Source organism: Anabrus simplex, chromosome 7 (genome assembly GCF_040414725.1).
Source record: "Anabrus simplex isolate iqAnaSimp1 chromosome 7, ASM4041472v1, whole genome shotgun sequence".
In the NCBI taxonomy this organism is placed as follows: Eukaryota; Metazoa; Arthropoda; class Insecta; order Orthoptera; family Tettigoniidae; genus Anabrus; species Anabrus simplex.
Genome location: NC_090271.1, coordinates 85309611 through 85326825, shown reverse-complemented (window position 1 = coordinate 85326825; position 17215 = coordinate 85309611). Strand labels below are relative to the sequence as shown.

General features: G+C 37.8%; 1 protein-coding gene across 1 annotated transcript in view; it reads left to right on the top strand.

Moving 5' to 3' along the window:
- LOC136877707 (neuropeptide Y receptor type 2) overlaps nucleotides 1-17215 on the top strand; it is a 981897-nt gene that overhangs the window by 396770 nt on the left and 567912 nt on the right. The window contains exon 2 of the mRNA XM_068228711.1: nucleotides 13025-13253. Within this exon, the coding sequence (XP_068084812.1) occupies nucleotides 13025-13253 (229 nt within the window). The remainder of the gene's footprint in view (nucleotides 1-13024; nucleotides 13254-17215) is intronic.

Here is a 17215-nt window from a genome sequence, read left to right as displayed (position 1 = left end):
TCTGGTGTTTAAAAATTATATACCACCACCTCTCCTACCCTGACGGCCAACATTCTGATTGTGACATTTTTTCGACCAACGGGGCTCGAACCAACTAACCGCGGTGTTAGACAATAAAGGACTTGACGTCATGAAGATCATGACCACTAGCCGGGCACTTTCTCTGATATACCTCCTCAGTAATTTCTAAGATATCTGTGGCTGTTGATGGTAGAAGGCTTGGGGAACCAATCAGCCTTCGAGTTGGAAACTCAACATACGTTACTTCAGTGACATGCTGATTTTATACCGTGTGGGAGCTGAACAGCAACTTTTGAATTCTACATCGTATGTCTTCCATAAAATATCGGCTACTAATTTTACCAAATATCAATCCTTATTTTGTTTAAAATACGTTATTTGAGGCATAGCACAAGAGAGTTATTTTTCAATATTGCTTAGGAAAACTACAATGGTATTCTATTCTCACAGTGGTCAGGCGGGCCTTTGTTAAATATTCTGTTTGAATAATTGTACATGCACAGCAAGAGTGATGAAGCTATTAAATGAGAATTCTTTCGACCATCCTGTATTTGATAGGATTCAATTTTTCCGTTGTTCACCGACGGCAGCATTACTAATGGAACCATGGTTATGAATTATGATCTTCAAAATTAATTTAGGAATTCATAACGAATGAATGAATTGTTATCGATTAATTTTAAAGTTACCATTCTTTTACATGTCAAGATATCGTGGCATAGAAAGAATATTTCATGTCGGAGTTTGATTTATTTTCGAACAGATTGATTCGCGGAGTATAGGGAAATACAAATGGACTTCACATTCCTGTTAGCAGGGGAATTAAATAGGCGTTGATTCAAAATGTTTAGTCTGAAACCTCTATAATTAATAACATTCACACGAGAATATTTTCAAACATGTAGGGGTATATCTTTGTTTAATAGCCTGCAATGTTCTTTAGTAACGGAATATTCCAAAAGTTATTTATTCATTTTTCTGGAATATTTGTCATCGGTATCTTTTTTTGATGTAAGGTCACAAAATACCTATATTTAACATGAGAAAATTCATTGGGCTACTTTACTTATTTATTTATTTATTTATTTATTTGATTAATTTTTCAACATACATTTCTGCCCACTTCTTATTTCTAACTTTATAAATAATTTACAATAAAAATAAAAATATAAACCTAATATTATGCTTATGAACTATGGACAGTGGTAATTGTGTCTTTCAACTTATTATTTTAATTCCTCCTAAAATATACATTATTAATCTAAATTAATCTAAGGACTAAATTATTCATGGTACACAATAATGCTACTCTTCTCTCTGTGCGAGTTCCCTTCTGACTGACCTTAACAAGATACTCTCGTCATGAAATATGTCCACGTTTGGCAGTTTATTCATTAACTGACATATTCTCTTTAATGGTGAATTCATATGGTGATTTGTGTTTGACCTTTTAACAAAGAAAGTTCTCCTCGTATGCAACCTATCTATCCCAAAATTTGTTATTAAGTCACTATATGCCACATATTTTGCACTAGTTTTAGAGATACAGAAATACAGATATCTTAGAAATTTAGCTTGAACATTTTCTATTTCTTTTATACGTTTGATACATGATGGATTCCAGACTATAGAGGCATATTCTATTACTGTTCTAACTAGTGAAGGTTCAAGTTTCTCCCTGCTTCTGCTATATCTGAGTAGTTGTTAATCTTACACTGTCTTAGGCTAATATTCCATAATTCCATTACCTTATATATTAATAAGTTTACTAAAACAGCTTTAATCAGTCCGCCCGCCCGTCTGTTCGTTCTAATGGAGCTATTTGCTTCATTTGTGTCTTATTTTCTATCCGGAACTAATTGCCAGTGAATCACCAGGCATTGGTAGGTCTTTAAGTTCAGTGATTTTTCAGTTACCCTAAAATTAAATCAATAAATAACCACTCCTGTTATAATAGGAGGCAAAGGCTTACCCTAGCCCGCAATACATTCTGTACTTAGCAGATTGTGTACTTTTAAGGAGATTTTTAGGTAAAGTTACCGGGGAAGCTAAACGATTAAACAGGATGGCGACTACTGGCAAACCTGCAATTTCAAGAAAACGCGGTACACATTTGACTGGGGAGAAATACTGTGAACGTAGGACACATCTTGAAGCCTTAGGCGGGGGGGGGGGGGATATGGAGGGAGTGACTTGTAAAAATAATAGAAAACAACAACAACCTTTATTAGTGTTGAATGAATAGATTTCGCGTAAATACATACAATATTATCACTTATTTTTATTATTTATTTGAAGAGATCAACTACTTCCCAGAAAATAGGGGTTGCAACAAGCACAAAACTCCACGCGAAACAAAATGATCTTAAACTAAAACTTTGAAAAAAACTCTAAAACTAGAAAATAAAAGTTCGTAAATTTTCAACGAACGTCATAATTTCAATGGTAATACAAATCCTAAAAGTTAACTTTCAAAAAAGTACCCGGGCAGCGCATGGAGCAATTTCTTATCAAATGACCTATTTATAATGAATGCTGCGGATCAGAACGTTAATTTATTATTATTTTATGGTAAGTAAGATAAGGTAAGGGTGAATTCTTCCCGAAGGCAGGTCCGAACCTCCACAGAGGTGTGCCTGAGCCGGAGTTTACATACGGTAGGGTGGCCAGTTCCTTTCCGCTCCCCCATTCCCTTACCCCACACCAACAGCGCGTGCCAGCCCATTCAGATCTTGACCACGCCCAGTGTTGCTTAACTTCGGAGATCTCACGGGATACGGTGTTTCAACACGGCTACGGCCCTTGGCGTTATTTAATGAATAATGAAATATTCAAAGCAGTATCGCATAGAAGAATAATGAGTACACGTTTTGAAATAAATCACACTATGGCATCAAGCGAGTTAATTCATTCCAAAATTAGAGCAGGACGATACAAATAGAAGCCGAACGAGGTCTTGTATCTCCCCAGGGTAAAATACTTGCAGCATGCATGGAATTTTGAAAATAAAGTGTACTTATCGCTAAGGAAGCAAACGATTATTTCATAAGGATCTTTACTAAAATTATTCAGTTCACCGTTATGCAAAGTTGTATGTCTCTGTAACTTATTGAAAACATCTTGCAATTAAATTATATCCTGCGTCATGCTATTGAGAGCCTCGTTAAAATCTTGTTGATCAACACATTTCATTTTTCATTTCGGTGGCAGATTTTTCAGTTTTTTCACCGTGATAAAGAAGCCAAGTGCTTTATCCAAACCTAGACTTTGATGAACTAACCATTGTCCCCAGTTAGGCCGGAGGCATCCTGAGTTGGAATTTACTGCTGGTTGTGCTTTTTAGTTCAATTCCTTTCCTCTTCTAGCCAACGTCCCGAGGGATACCCATTAAAGTGGTGATAACGTCCAGTGTTGCTTTACTTCGGAGATCTCACGGAAACCCGTGTTTCAACATTGCTACGCCGCAGGTTAATTCACCGTAGAAAATATTAAATTCTGTTATAAGTGGACTGATCCCGATTGTGCAATTATCAGCCTCATACAGACTTTTGGATCTTTCCATGGGCGAATATTCTTCCTGTGCCATATTTTTATCAGACGTCCGCTGTCATCATCGCGATTTGCTGTTTACTCTCTGCAATTTGGAACAATGTGGAAGTGTTGGTTCCACAGTGGTCACGCAGGTTTGTAAACCAAGATATTCGCCTTCGTCGGCGACCACTTCTTTCTTCACTTCTACCTTGGATGATAATTTGAAGAATTTGGTACACTAGTTTTCTGTTTCTGAAGGTGTGAATGACCTCTAGTTCTTTACATGGTCGATTAAGTACTTCGGTGTTGCGTACTTTATCCACCCATAGTATTTTCATTAGGCGTCTATACCACTCGTATCTCAAAATATTATAAGTTTTCCTGTAACCGCCTGTGTCCTGGCCTCAGCATAGTATAGCTATACTGAAAACACGAAGCACAGAGGTACGCAGAGACGATGACACGTAAAATTACCTACTGCAGTTAAGTTGGGACATATACTTAATTGCTGTTCTTGCCTGTTCAATCTGAGATGTTATTCCTACTGAATTATCGTACATGAGATTAAGTAAACAGCCAAAATATTTGATGCTGTGAACTTGTTCTAATATTTCATCAGTGACTGTCCGATTAACAATAATAATAGCATGTATGCTCACAACCATTATCTCGGTCTTCCTGGTGAATAGATACAAGCCTCTAGATGCACTGTTTTGTTCTACATAATTCATCTGCGCTTGTCAAAACGTGTAATCCGTATAGCTCAGGTTATTTTTTACAACACCGTTTACTACAATTCCCATTTTTTTCTTTCTAGAGCTTAGCAGAATATTCCTTCAGAGTAGAGACTGAAGGGAAGTGAGGTTGGAAAAGAGTCCTCTCTCAATACTCGTTTTATCTCAATTGATGCTGAGGTTATGTCTTAGGACTTAATCAGTATTGTCTGATTCTCATACAAGTTGGAAATAACTCATATATCTCTGTCATACACGCTGATGTCATTGGGAATATTCATTGGTGTCTCGTGTTTCACACGGTGGAATGCCTTCTAATAATTAATGGAACATGCAGTTTTCAACGTTCAACTTTGTACAAGAATATGAAATCCGTCCAATGCCTATCTGGTACCAAAAAAGTTAGAAATCCTAATGAGATATTGTCCATTTATGCTTCACATTTGCTATACTGTATATCCGTAGGTGCATTAACTGCCTCCAGAATCATTAACCTTATAATTCTACTTCTTCAATTTGCTTTACGTCGCACCGACACGGATAGGTCTTATGTTGAAGACGGATAGGAAAGGGCTAGGAGTGGGAAGGAAGTGGCCGCGACCTTAATTACGGTACAGGCCGAGCATTTTCCTGGTGTGAAAATGGGACACCACGGAATAGCATCCTCAGGGCTGCCGACAGTGCGGTTCGAACCCACTATCTCCCGGATCCAAGTTCACAGCTGTGCGCCCCTAACCGCACGGCCAACTCGCCCGGTATAATTCTGTTATCTACATGAGATTCAGCCGTTGATTTCGTCGTGATAGAAACGAATACCGTAAGACTTTTACAACTTTAAAAATTGCCATTATCCCTTCCCAGTCATGTGTTGAAAACCGACCCACCGATTTGAAAGTGCGATTAGGGTCGCCTAGCTGTGAGCTTGCATTCGGGAGATAGTGGGTTTGAATACCACCGTCGGCATTCCTGAAAATGGTTTTCGGTGGTTTATTATTTTCGCACCAGACAAGTTAAAAACCTTAGTTAAGGCCTCGGCTGCTACCTTTCCAATCCTAGTCCTTTCCCATTCCTCTGTCACCGAAGGCCTTCGGTGTATTAGTGCGACGTTACACAAGTAGAAAAATATATATGTATATAACAAGCCATTTATATTAGGCTATTATTTAGTAAATTTCCAGTAGAAAAATGTGTTGTATGAAAAATATTTTGAATGTCGTTAATAGCTCCTGCTGTCAGCCTCTGCGTTGTAGTGGTTAGTATGATTAATTGCCAACTCAGGGCTAACTCGCTCGGAGACTGGTTTATAAAGCTTGCTTAAGAAGTGTCTTACTGAGTAGGAGCTGTGCTTCTTTATGTCGAATAGTTAAAGGCGAGGTAGCGAAAAATAATTCAGACGTTCGAGCTAAGTTTACAAAATAACTGATACGAAAATTGGAAGAATTCTATGTGTATGACAAAAATAAACACAGAAGAATATATATAGGTCAAGTCAAATGTACGCCCTCAGCTCCATCAAACAATGTCAATTAAGATGGATATCTGCTTGAAACTATAAGAACTAAATACAAACGTGTTACATGAATTCTAAATGTTATACCATGCTGGAAAGAAAGTAACAGTTTATTGTTCTCTTGTATCATTCTAAGGCTCCTTCTGGCAGTGGCATGTCTCAGTATTGAAAGTATCTTATAATAAATGTAAGAAATTTATTTCACATCCACCTATTCAATACATTACTAGGTACGAGATAAGAAATGCGGGAAAACGTGATGTTGGAAGTACAAATAGTCTTCTATATTATCATAAACATATTCATCCCTTCCAAAGTGTACCTGTAACTATCAGTGCCTCTGATTTTCATTACATGTAATGTCACAGAATATCAAATATATGGGATTATATGTTTCCTAATGCATAAAAGTCCTCGGTATCCAATGCCTGTCCTTCGAGACAAATTGAAGTAGTGTGGATTGTGCCTCACGAGGTATCTCGTATCTAGCCCTAGACCGGGCGCGCTGGTTGTTTTTTTTCAACCAGCGCCCTATTTTACGCCGTAATTCCTAGAACTGTCAGTCTTTTACCACCTTGAAACTAATGACTTTGCTCTCAATCTTGACCTTAAGTTCAGTCGAGTTTCGACAACAGTGGAAGCGATACGTGTATAATTATTTCGAGCGAACTCTTGGAACCCGAAGCTGGTTGACAAAGCCAACCGCGCGCCTAGTCATGTAAGTGAAAGTTTTTCTTTAAAATTTCCTTTCCTCTGTACTTTTCGGGTAATTAGGCAAAGGAAAGTGTAACTACATGTAGTATATTTATATTTTAGGTCTCTTTTTGTCAATGATTGAGACATACCTGACATTTTGATCCAGTTGAGAAGGAAATTATAAACGTATCTGATCAGGATCATAACAGTGATACGGAGCAGGAGGCCGATTCGGACAGTGAGATCTATGAAGACGTTAACGAAAGGGAATTTTTCTTCGGGAGAGATGGAGGAACAATGTGGTCCACGATGGACTTTTCAAAACTTACTTCGAGGGTAAAAGTAAGTAAAAATACTGCCAGGACCTGAAGGGTAGGCGAAGAAGGTATGAACAAAAATTGACTGTTTCATGCAGTTGATAAACGCTGAGATGGTCGATGAACTATTATACTGAACTAATTTGTACATTTCAAGGAAGAGGGAGGAAGTGAATTACAGCCGTGAGCGCGATGCTAAATTTGCGAAACGCAGGGAAATTAAGGCATTGCTCGGGGGATGATGTGTGAAAGATTTCTTGGACATAGCAACAAAGTTTATTTTTATTAAAGTCATTTTTGCTATTATATCTGATTTTTTCATTGCATAATTGTGCAAATATTAAAATATGACCATTATTTTAATTTAATTATACAGGGTTATTCACCTAATACGTTACACGGAAATAACTTCTAAACCATTAAAGATATCGGCATTCTGTTTTCATATTCGTAAATGGTAACAAGGGTCTTATAAAATAACGTGCTACTTATTCTCATGGGGTGATTAATAACCGAGATATTGATACTAACTCCATATTTTTAAAAAGAACGGCACAAATTTACACAGCTGGTCTAAAAGTTCAACTGCGTACAAGTTCAAATATGTAACTGTATTTAAAATCGGACAAGTACTTTTTGAGATATAAATAAGAACATGATGCGCGGTTTTGCATGCCGCATCAGACGGCGTGAAGTCGGGCAAGGACATATTGACGCGAGCAGTTTCCTGGGAGTGAGTTCAGACACAGAATGGATACCAGTCATGTAAGCACCTCGTACACATATGACGGGTTTGCAAAGTGTGTATGACAGGCGAACTCATCACAGGACAGGGAGGGTTGATGTATTTAAAAGGAATAAAATGAGTACTTTGCCTTGAAAGGAATTTAACGAAAGCTATAATTGTCACTGGTTTTAGTGTACAGTACACACTACTGTATGAGTTGAGAAATAAACATAACACAAAACACCGGAAGAGCTCCTTCTAGAAAAGGAAGACCTTCCCCTTCTACGCCCTCTGGTAGCAGCTACACTACCTTACCTTACTATTTCCATTTGTTTGCAGGACGCGCGTCATTCACACTGCGATTGCATGACAAAATCCACATTTTCAAACACTAAGTCTACTCCAGAACAGTAATGCTTATACGGTCGTACTTTTAGTAATGCATCCTATTGTTCGGGTTCCTCTCCAGACGTACGTGATTAAGACACTTGAAGGGGTACAGAGAATAGTTGTCATTTCATTTCCGGAGCTTGGACATCGTAGTCGTGTAGCTTCAAGTGCTTTTGTGTGTGTGTGTGTGTGTGTGTGTGTGTGTGCTGTATGTCTGTTATAATTTGTTTGGTAACCTTTGTTATTGTCTGTAGTAATGCACTGTATTTGTAATTCAGGTAAAGAATTGGGACGGAGGCGGCAGTTGTCGTAAGTAAGGAACCATCCCGACATTTGCCTGGAGTAGCGGTGGGAAACCACGAAAAACTTACAGGATAACTGAGATGTGTACCGAATCCACCTCTTCTCCGTTTTGCCCCACGAGGCTGAGTGTACCCCGTTCCAGCCCTCCATCCAGAATTGAATTGCTTATCAGAGCTGGGAATTGAAACCGGACCACTGTGGCGACCGCTACGAATGCTAGCCCTACACCTGATTTAGAAACTCGACAGGCTGCGGAGAAGAGTGGCTGTTTGTTGTATTTCATTTCCGGGGATTTGACAGCGTGGTCATGTAGCCCCATTTTCTTCGGGATGTGTAGTGCAAAGTGCACCTTGCTTTGTTCTGGGTTATTTCAGGCGAAGGAGCAGTATTACCAGTGCTGGATTATTTGGGTTGTGATAGGTTAGACATTACTGGACAAACAGTTCGACTTATTATGTGGGATGTTTAGAGCTGATCGTGGTGAAATGACAGCAACATTATTATTTACTTATCTGTGGCTGAACTCATTCGCAGGAAACATCTTGCTCGTCAATATGCCTTTGCCCAGCTTAACGCCGTCTGATGCGGCATGCAAAACCGCGCATCCTGTTCTTATTTATATCTCAAAAAATACTTGTCCGATTTTGAAAATACTTACATATTTGTACTTGCACGCAGTTGAACGTTTAGGCCAGCTGTATGAATTTGTGCCATTCCATTTAAAAATATGGAGTTACAATATCTCGCTTATTAATCACTCCATGAGACTAAGTATCACGTTATTTTACAAGACCCTGGATATCATTCACGAATATGAAAACAGAATGCCGATATTTTTAGTGGTTTAGAAGTTATTTCCGTGTAACATTTTAGGTGAATAACCCTGTTTATCTACTGCTTAACTCGTTTTACATAGGCGGAGTATTCATGTCCCTATCAGAATTGGTTCACGTGCTCATGTTTATCCATTTTAAGTACATTCATATTAAGCACCAATACAAGATTTTATATTTATTTTGAGAATAACATCGAAAGAAAAGGTAAAACGCCGTTAAATGAAATGTGTATGCGTTTGGAAGTCTTTAAATGACTGAAACCGTAACTGGTTGACAAAGTCAACCGCGCGCCCGGTAGTATGTCAGGAATTGGCGCGCCCGGCCTAGGGCTAGTGATGGGATAATCAACTCATTTCACTGAATCGATTTATTTTACTGAATCGGTACAGTGATCATATTTATGGCACCTCAGAGTCACTGTTCCCAGTACATCTCTGTAGAGTGTATTGATAGACAGCAGCAACAGCATTCGATGCTCGCGACTGTCAACTTGTCTTCATTCTATGAACTGCTTTCGTATGCGTCGTTCAGGTTTCTCTTGCAGCCATCTCTCTGCATCAAGTGTTCATGTTACAATATCTTTCCTCCACAGTGACAAATTCATTAAATAAGTATATAGAATTAGATGCAGAAAAATCTGTACACACAATCATCAATGATCTGCATTTAGGGCTATCACCCATGTGGCAAATTCCCCTATCAATGGCTTGCCTAGTCTTTTATTTTATGTTTTTAATTGAGTTATTGCGTCAGTCGGCTCACATACTCACTGCCCACGTACAGCAGTGATCTTGTGATTCGATTATTGAAATCTTATACAATGATGCTAGATACGAACTGAGAGAATACTGAACGATTCTTCTCAATGTAAAACAGATATTTTTGAGTGGTCATGAGAATGTCTTATAATTAGAGCTGTGGATTTAATTGATTAGTAGAACCAACAAACTGATTAATCTGCGATCAATGTGCTTTAGTCGATTAATAGAACCGATTGAAATAGTATTATAGTGAAGGAAAAATAACTTTTTCGTTGGATTAATCCTGTGTATTGTGTTGTTATTTTCCATGTGGTGTGCTAGCCCCAGCTATGGACTGGTCATTGAAGTTATCTGACGCTAATGTCTTTTTCTCATAGTATTGTAGTATATTTGCGGACCTTTACAAAACACAGTCAGGCGGCCTAACAGAAAGATGTGGGGAAGGTACTTGAATCGACTTTCATTAAGAAATTTCCAGCAAATTCCAGGTAATGTGTGAATGGGGAGATACTAATTGCTAGAAAGACACAGTAGAAAATGAGACAATTTATACCTCAGTTCGAATGGGGTTGTTAAACGGCAGAGAGTATACATTCTCATTCAGTGTTTGTGAATTTCACTTACAAATACGGCTTATGAATCGTTGCGGGGAAAACCTGGTGAATTTTCCGGACTTAAACTAAACGGCTGTTCTAAGGTGAGAGACAGAAAAACAGTGCTTTGTAAGAAATGCGGAAAAACGTTATGTTGGAATTACAAGTAGTCTTCTATATCATCTTAAACATATTCATCCCATCCAAAGTGAACCTGCAGCTATCAGTGTCTCCACCAGTTCATATTCCCAGTCAACGATGGAGCACCTAATAGGGAAGCCTGTGTACTCTACATAATATAGAAACTGAAAATACGAATAAACTTGTGAAGTGGATTGTGAAGGATAGCAGGCCACCATGTCTCTGATCGTGGTATTGAAGAGGTTCTGTGGGAAGCTATCATTTTTCACTCAATATTTCCTCTACAAAAGACACGGTAAGAAACAAACAAACAACAAAAACAACAACAAAAAAGGGGGACAAGTTGTATGACGTAGAAAAGTCAAATTGTTAGATGAACTGAAACAAGCGGAATTTGTTAAACTCGAGGGGTATCTTTGATTTTCCATATCCAACCGTAGCTACCTAGAGGTTACAGCCCGTTGAACTGATTCAATTGTATATTATTGTCATTCAGCATTACAAGTTAAACATCGTAGATAAAGTGAAAATGCCGCTAATTGCAGAGAAGAATGGGGTTTGGAAGACAAAGTTGTCCGTTCCCACTGACATTGCAGGAAATATCGTTCTAGGAGTTGAGAGAGAAAAGTACGACAATTTTCTGTCCCAAGGATACAGTGTGAACCCGATTAAAATTATATTAACCGACTCAATAATCTATTAAAAGCATTCGGTTAACCGATAAAATATTTATTCGATCGACAGCTCTAGTTATAATGATAGGGTAGGCTGTAGAGCTGGCTTGAATTAATTCTCTGATCTCAACTAAGTTATAATACTAAGATTAATTAAAGTAATAATTAGAATAAACTAACTACTTTCTAACTATTTTGGAATTATATTTTGAATACATTTTTAACACTGCAAATAAATCTTATTACTTATACCTGATTGTAAGAAGAGGACAGTGAATAAAAGTGTGTATTATTTTCAGATGAGCTGAGAGCGAGGGTACGATAATTTTCGTAAGACATGATGGCTCCGTATGTCTCACCCGAAGCGGAAGTTTGGTTCCCCGCCAATTTTCAGCGTTCCGATAATGAATTTTGTGTGTGTGTTGTGTATCACAGATCCGTGAGTAAATCAATCAGCACTATTTGCTGCGAGTCAGCTGAATCGTGTGTCGTGAGCTCGCCGTTGATGCGATTCGATTCACTCGGACAGTTGAATGAATCAATACACTGCTTCCAACCATATACTCAACAGCCAACACTACTCGTAACAGGTAATCATTTCCGCCTTTTCTCAGTGATCTCTCCCAGTCAAGTTTCATTTTCTTCTAACCTGGCTAACCTGGACAGCATTAGGTTTGTATGACAGTTCCTTTAATTTTGGCGTCTTTTGTGGTTCCCTTTCTGTTGTGGATATTTTAATTCTGAAAAAAAAAAAAAAAAAAAAAAAAACCACATTTATATCACTTTCTGTCCTGATCAAAGTTCAGATGGGATTGTTCCTTTACCTCTTGTAGAATAATATGGAACGTCAAAATTGCCATTAAGAAAACTTTCCCTGAAAACAGCTATAGCCCTCTTTGAAGCCAAAATCGTTCCTATTCTAACATACGGAATAGAGATAACATGGGAAAAGTTAAGCTATAAAGACCTAATACGAATGGAAAAAGTGAAAGGCAGATTATTGAAAGCAGCCCTCGGAATTTCAAAGTACACCAAGTCAAGACTAGCGTACGAACTCGCGAGAGAAACATTTCTAATAGAGGACCTGAGATGGAAATTCAATCTGCCCTGTACAGAGAACTGGAAGAAAGTGCGGTTAGAGAGGGAGTAGAAAAAGAAGGAGATATGGCCAGAGTTCTACTCTTCAGAGGCCATGATGAACAGAGCATGGACCGGCACAAACCAGGAGCTGAGACATTTTGTAAATTCCATGGCAGTCCATGGCTACCATCACAAAATCTGTAGGTCGAAGACATACCACGACCCGGACTCGATGTGCATATGTGAACTCTGTGATAAACATTGTGACCGATATCACGTACTGTCGTGTAAAAATCGTGTGAAATCAATCATAGACCTCTGTATTGATTAATTATCCTAATACTGCACAACTTGTACGCAATAAAGTTTATAAAAAATTGACAATCCGACAGAGGTCAAAATGAATTGATGCACATAATACTTGAGACCCTATTATTATTATTATTATTATTATTATTATTATTATTATTATTATTATTATTATTACTTTAAGAGAATTCAGTTTGATTCGATGTTATTTGAAGAACTTGACGATATCAATTTTGTGGGAGGAAATGTACGACTCATGGATTAAACGTGTTTTTGTTTCAGCCTCCAAGTCAACTTTTCAAATCTATTATACTGTACATTGTTTTCGATCTCTTGAAAATTATTAATCTCCACATTCCCATTTTCATGTTTATACTGATATGATGTTTCATTATTTTCAGGAGACAGTGGACGCTGGGTTCTGTTCTCTGCAAGCTAGTGCCGATGCTTCAAGGCACCAACATTATGGTATCGATCGGAACCATCACAGTAATTGCTCTCGACCGGTATTTCACCATCGTGAGGCGCTCTAGAGAAGATGTGAGAAGCAATCGTCGACGCGTTGTGGTGTCCATCGCTCTTGTGTGGCTACTGTCGGCGCTAGCTGCTGCTCCCATGTGCTTTTTCCAGGTAAAACTGCCCAAACCATAGTTTACACAGTTCTCATTAAATTCGTATGCATGCTCATTAGAACACCTAGAAAACGATGTGGATATTTAGATTACTTTCATACTCTACCGCCAATTCTCGAGGTTCACTTCTGAGGAAATGGAACAAATTCTTCCTGAGAAGTAAAATTTCTCTCTAGCTTGTCCTCTTCTCACGTTATATACATGAAAGTTTATCAGGTATTACTGTTAATCTTCTTCTTCCTCTTCTTCTTAATACTTGGTCCCGCAATTTTAGGTAGTAGGCCTAATAGGTTAGAATGCAAACTAATTTGATTATTAGAAAGGGTCGTCTACCCGCTGTTCCTTTGTGTAGCGAGAGTAACATAAATTTTAGGGTTTTTGACGGGCCAGTCCCGTAAGGTCATTGCAATCCTCATAGCTTAGCTGTTGTCCGGGCTAGACTATACTTGTTACTCGCTTCAGTGAGTTTGCACCACCGCCGTCTCAATCTCTATATACTGCCTGCTCTGTGCCACGAGAATTGCGTTTACAGCGACATTGCGGATGGCAGCACTTACCGCACCCAGAGAACATGTTGGTTAAATGAGAGTTGGTCCGTAACATCAATATAAAATGAAAAATAATCTTTAATATGTTACTAATTGAGAGGATAATGCACATACAGAAACTAACATTCGACATTTGAGCTTGGCTTAAGATATAGAAACGTAAAATAATAAAGTAGATATTATATTAGGATCATCCCATGCTGCATGGTACATACCAATTTCAGAATTTTCTCGACACGAATAACGGAGCACCTTTTTCGTACTTGTAAGTACTTTACCAGCAGTGGGTGCAAAAAAAAAAAAAAAAAAAAAAATTATATCACTATTTCGCTGACCCTTTGTTTATGACCAGTTTTCAGGACATTTTATAGCACAAAATGCAGTGCGTGCGTTCGCCATGTCATTAAATCCACCACCCAATCTCACTGAACTAAATAGATCTATTGCGTCTCCAGAAAATCATCTAGCGAGAACATAAAATAACCGATTTTGTAACAGATAAGACACACATTATACTATAGATTTCACAGTTAGCGAGACAGCATCTGCCGTCTCATTAGTCAGACACTTCAGGTTTTCACGTTTTGATTCCAACCGAATTATTTTAACGTACTTGATGAAATCATCATTCAACCATTGTAAGTATTTTATCTGCTGGTGAATAGAAATGCACAAAATCTAGATTGTTTTTCCGAAAGGCATTACAGTAATCATTTCTGAACTACACGTGATAGATCGGAGACTTCTAAGCCTTTAACGAGGAAGTAGGCAGCAGGACTAGATAACTTCTCTGAGAGTCGGATTACAAGAAAACACAACAGTTTATTCGCGAGAGCGTGAGATTTTACAATATCTGTGCCGCATACACTTTCAACATTGACCACACAAGCAAACTTGTCACTGGTTCGGTTCTAGAGGAGCCGTACCTAATTAGCCATTTAATCAGCGATCACTGTTACACTCCTGTCAGTTGGTCTGAGAGTTTTACATTCTGCTCTAAGTCTTTTCTTGGGAAATCCCGACAAATACAATCAACATTTTCCATTTACGCTACCTGTCCAGAGTACTTCGTGACGGAGTTGACGCTAGACCAGGAGTTTTGCCATATTCATAGCCGTTTGGGATACTATTCCCCACGCCACATAGTAGCGCGTGATTTGTTCTGACTGCCCGGATTTTGGCTTGTGAAAATTTTGGATTTGATTTTTAAAAATGGTCGTTTTTCCATTATATTTGGCTGCTTCCTTTACTTTATTCAAACGATCAATTTCTGTGTTGTCTTCGAATTGTCTCTATAGTCTTTTAACTTCATTATGGTTAGTCATCAGCTGTTATCGCAGTCTCAGAATTCTTGATCGTAGCCTCTAATGTCTGATTTTCTGACCTCTGCTGTCATTCTTACTCGTTGGAATATTGACTTCGATTGATACATCGTTGTTCAAATGAATTTCATACTCGTCATCCAATGTATTTCCTGAGGTTGAAGAGCATGTTTCGTCACAGATTTCTTCCGAATAAATATCTTGTCGCTGTTTGGTCTTTCGTGGAGATATTTTTCTGGTTTGAAGGTAATGGGGATAATTCGAAGACCGACTAGGCACGCTCTCTGGCTTCAATATATTTTTATTTTAGTTTCATCTTTTACCTCCATCTCTAAAATTCAGGCTTAAAACACGGGAATAATCGGATGGAATCCACTGATTACCCTTGGTTTATCCTTGCCTTGATATAGGGTTAAGCCAATTTTCCCAGAGTTCTTTACTTGGGTGGATAACAGGAATCCTCACACCTGAAGAATTTGGATTTCCTGCTTTCATATACGGAGAAGAACACAACAATTAATCATTTTACAACCAGGGACACACACATAAATGCTCGATGCAAACGCACTGGAACACAATAACGTGGGTACGGAGATAAGTTGGGTGCGTTAGCTGGTGCCCCTAGCGGAGGTTCGTGACACTAAGAGCTCACGCTGAGAAGCACGTTAACCGCATAGCATAGAGCAGACAGTATATAGGATTGAGACGGCGGTGGTTTGCACAAATCTATATATATATAAAGTAACTTGTCCTGACTGACTGACTGATTCATCATCGCCGAGCCAAAACTACTGGACATAAATGAATGAAATTTTGAGGATATATTCATATTAAGATGTAGGTGCTCGCTAAGAGAGGATTTTTGGATATTCCGTCGCTAAGGGGGTGAAAAGGGGGTGTGAAATTTTAAAATGAGTGTATCTATATCTCAAAACTTTATAAGTTTACACATGTGAAAATTGGTATTTAGAATCTTCTTTAAAAATAAGGAAACCCGTATTTTTTTATTTTCAGAAAATCCCAATAGGATGGGTGAAAGAGGGTAAAAAAGGGGTTGAATGCCATTTAATCAGGATACCGGTACTTATATCTCAAAAACCGCAGACATTACAGACCTGAAAATTGGAACTTTTGTTCGCTTTTAAAAATTAAGAAACACGTATTTTTTGTTTTTGGAAAATCCAATTAATAGGAGGGTGAAAAGGGGGGTTAATTTTTTAAATGAGTGCATCTATATCTCAAAACTTTTAAAGTTTACAGATGTAAAAATTGGTATTTAGAATGTTCATTAAAAATAAAGAAACACGTATTTCTTTGTTTTCGGAAAATCCTAATAGGAGGGGTAAAAAGAGGTGAAAAAAGGGTTGAATGCCTTTAAAGAGAATGCTTATATCTCAGAAACTGAAGATATTACAGACTTGAAATTTGGTGTTTGGGATCTCCTTTAAAAATAAAGAAACACGTATTTTTTGTTTTTGGAAAATACAATTCATGGTGGGGCTGAAAAGGGGGTGAAATTTTAAAATGAGTGTATCTATATCTCAAAACTTTTAAAGCTTATAGATGTAAAATTTGGTATTTAGAATCTCCTTTAAAAATAAAGAAACACATATTTTTTTGTTTTCGGAAAATCCCAATAGGAAGGGTGGAAAAAGGGTGAAAAACGGGTTGAATGCCTTTAATGTAGCTACTTATATTTCAGAACCTGAAGATATTACAGACCTGAAAACTGGTGTTTGGAATCTCCTTTAAAAATAAAGAAACACGTATTTTTTTAGTTTCGGAAAATCCAATTAATGGGGGGGGGGTTGAAAAGAGGGCTTATTTTTAAAATGAGTGTATCTATATCTCAAAACTTTTAAAGTTTATAGATTAAAAATTGGTATTTAGAATCTCCTTTAAAAATAAAGAAACATGTATTTTTTGTTTTCGGAAAATCCCAATAGGAAGGGTGGAAAAGGGTGAAAAAAAGATTGAATGCCTTTAATGAGGCTAACTATATTTCAGAACCTGGAGATATTACAGACCTGAAAATTGGTATTTGGGATCTACTTTAAAACTAAAGAAGCAGGTATTTTTTCGTTTTTGGA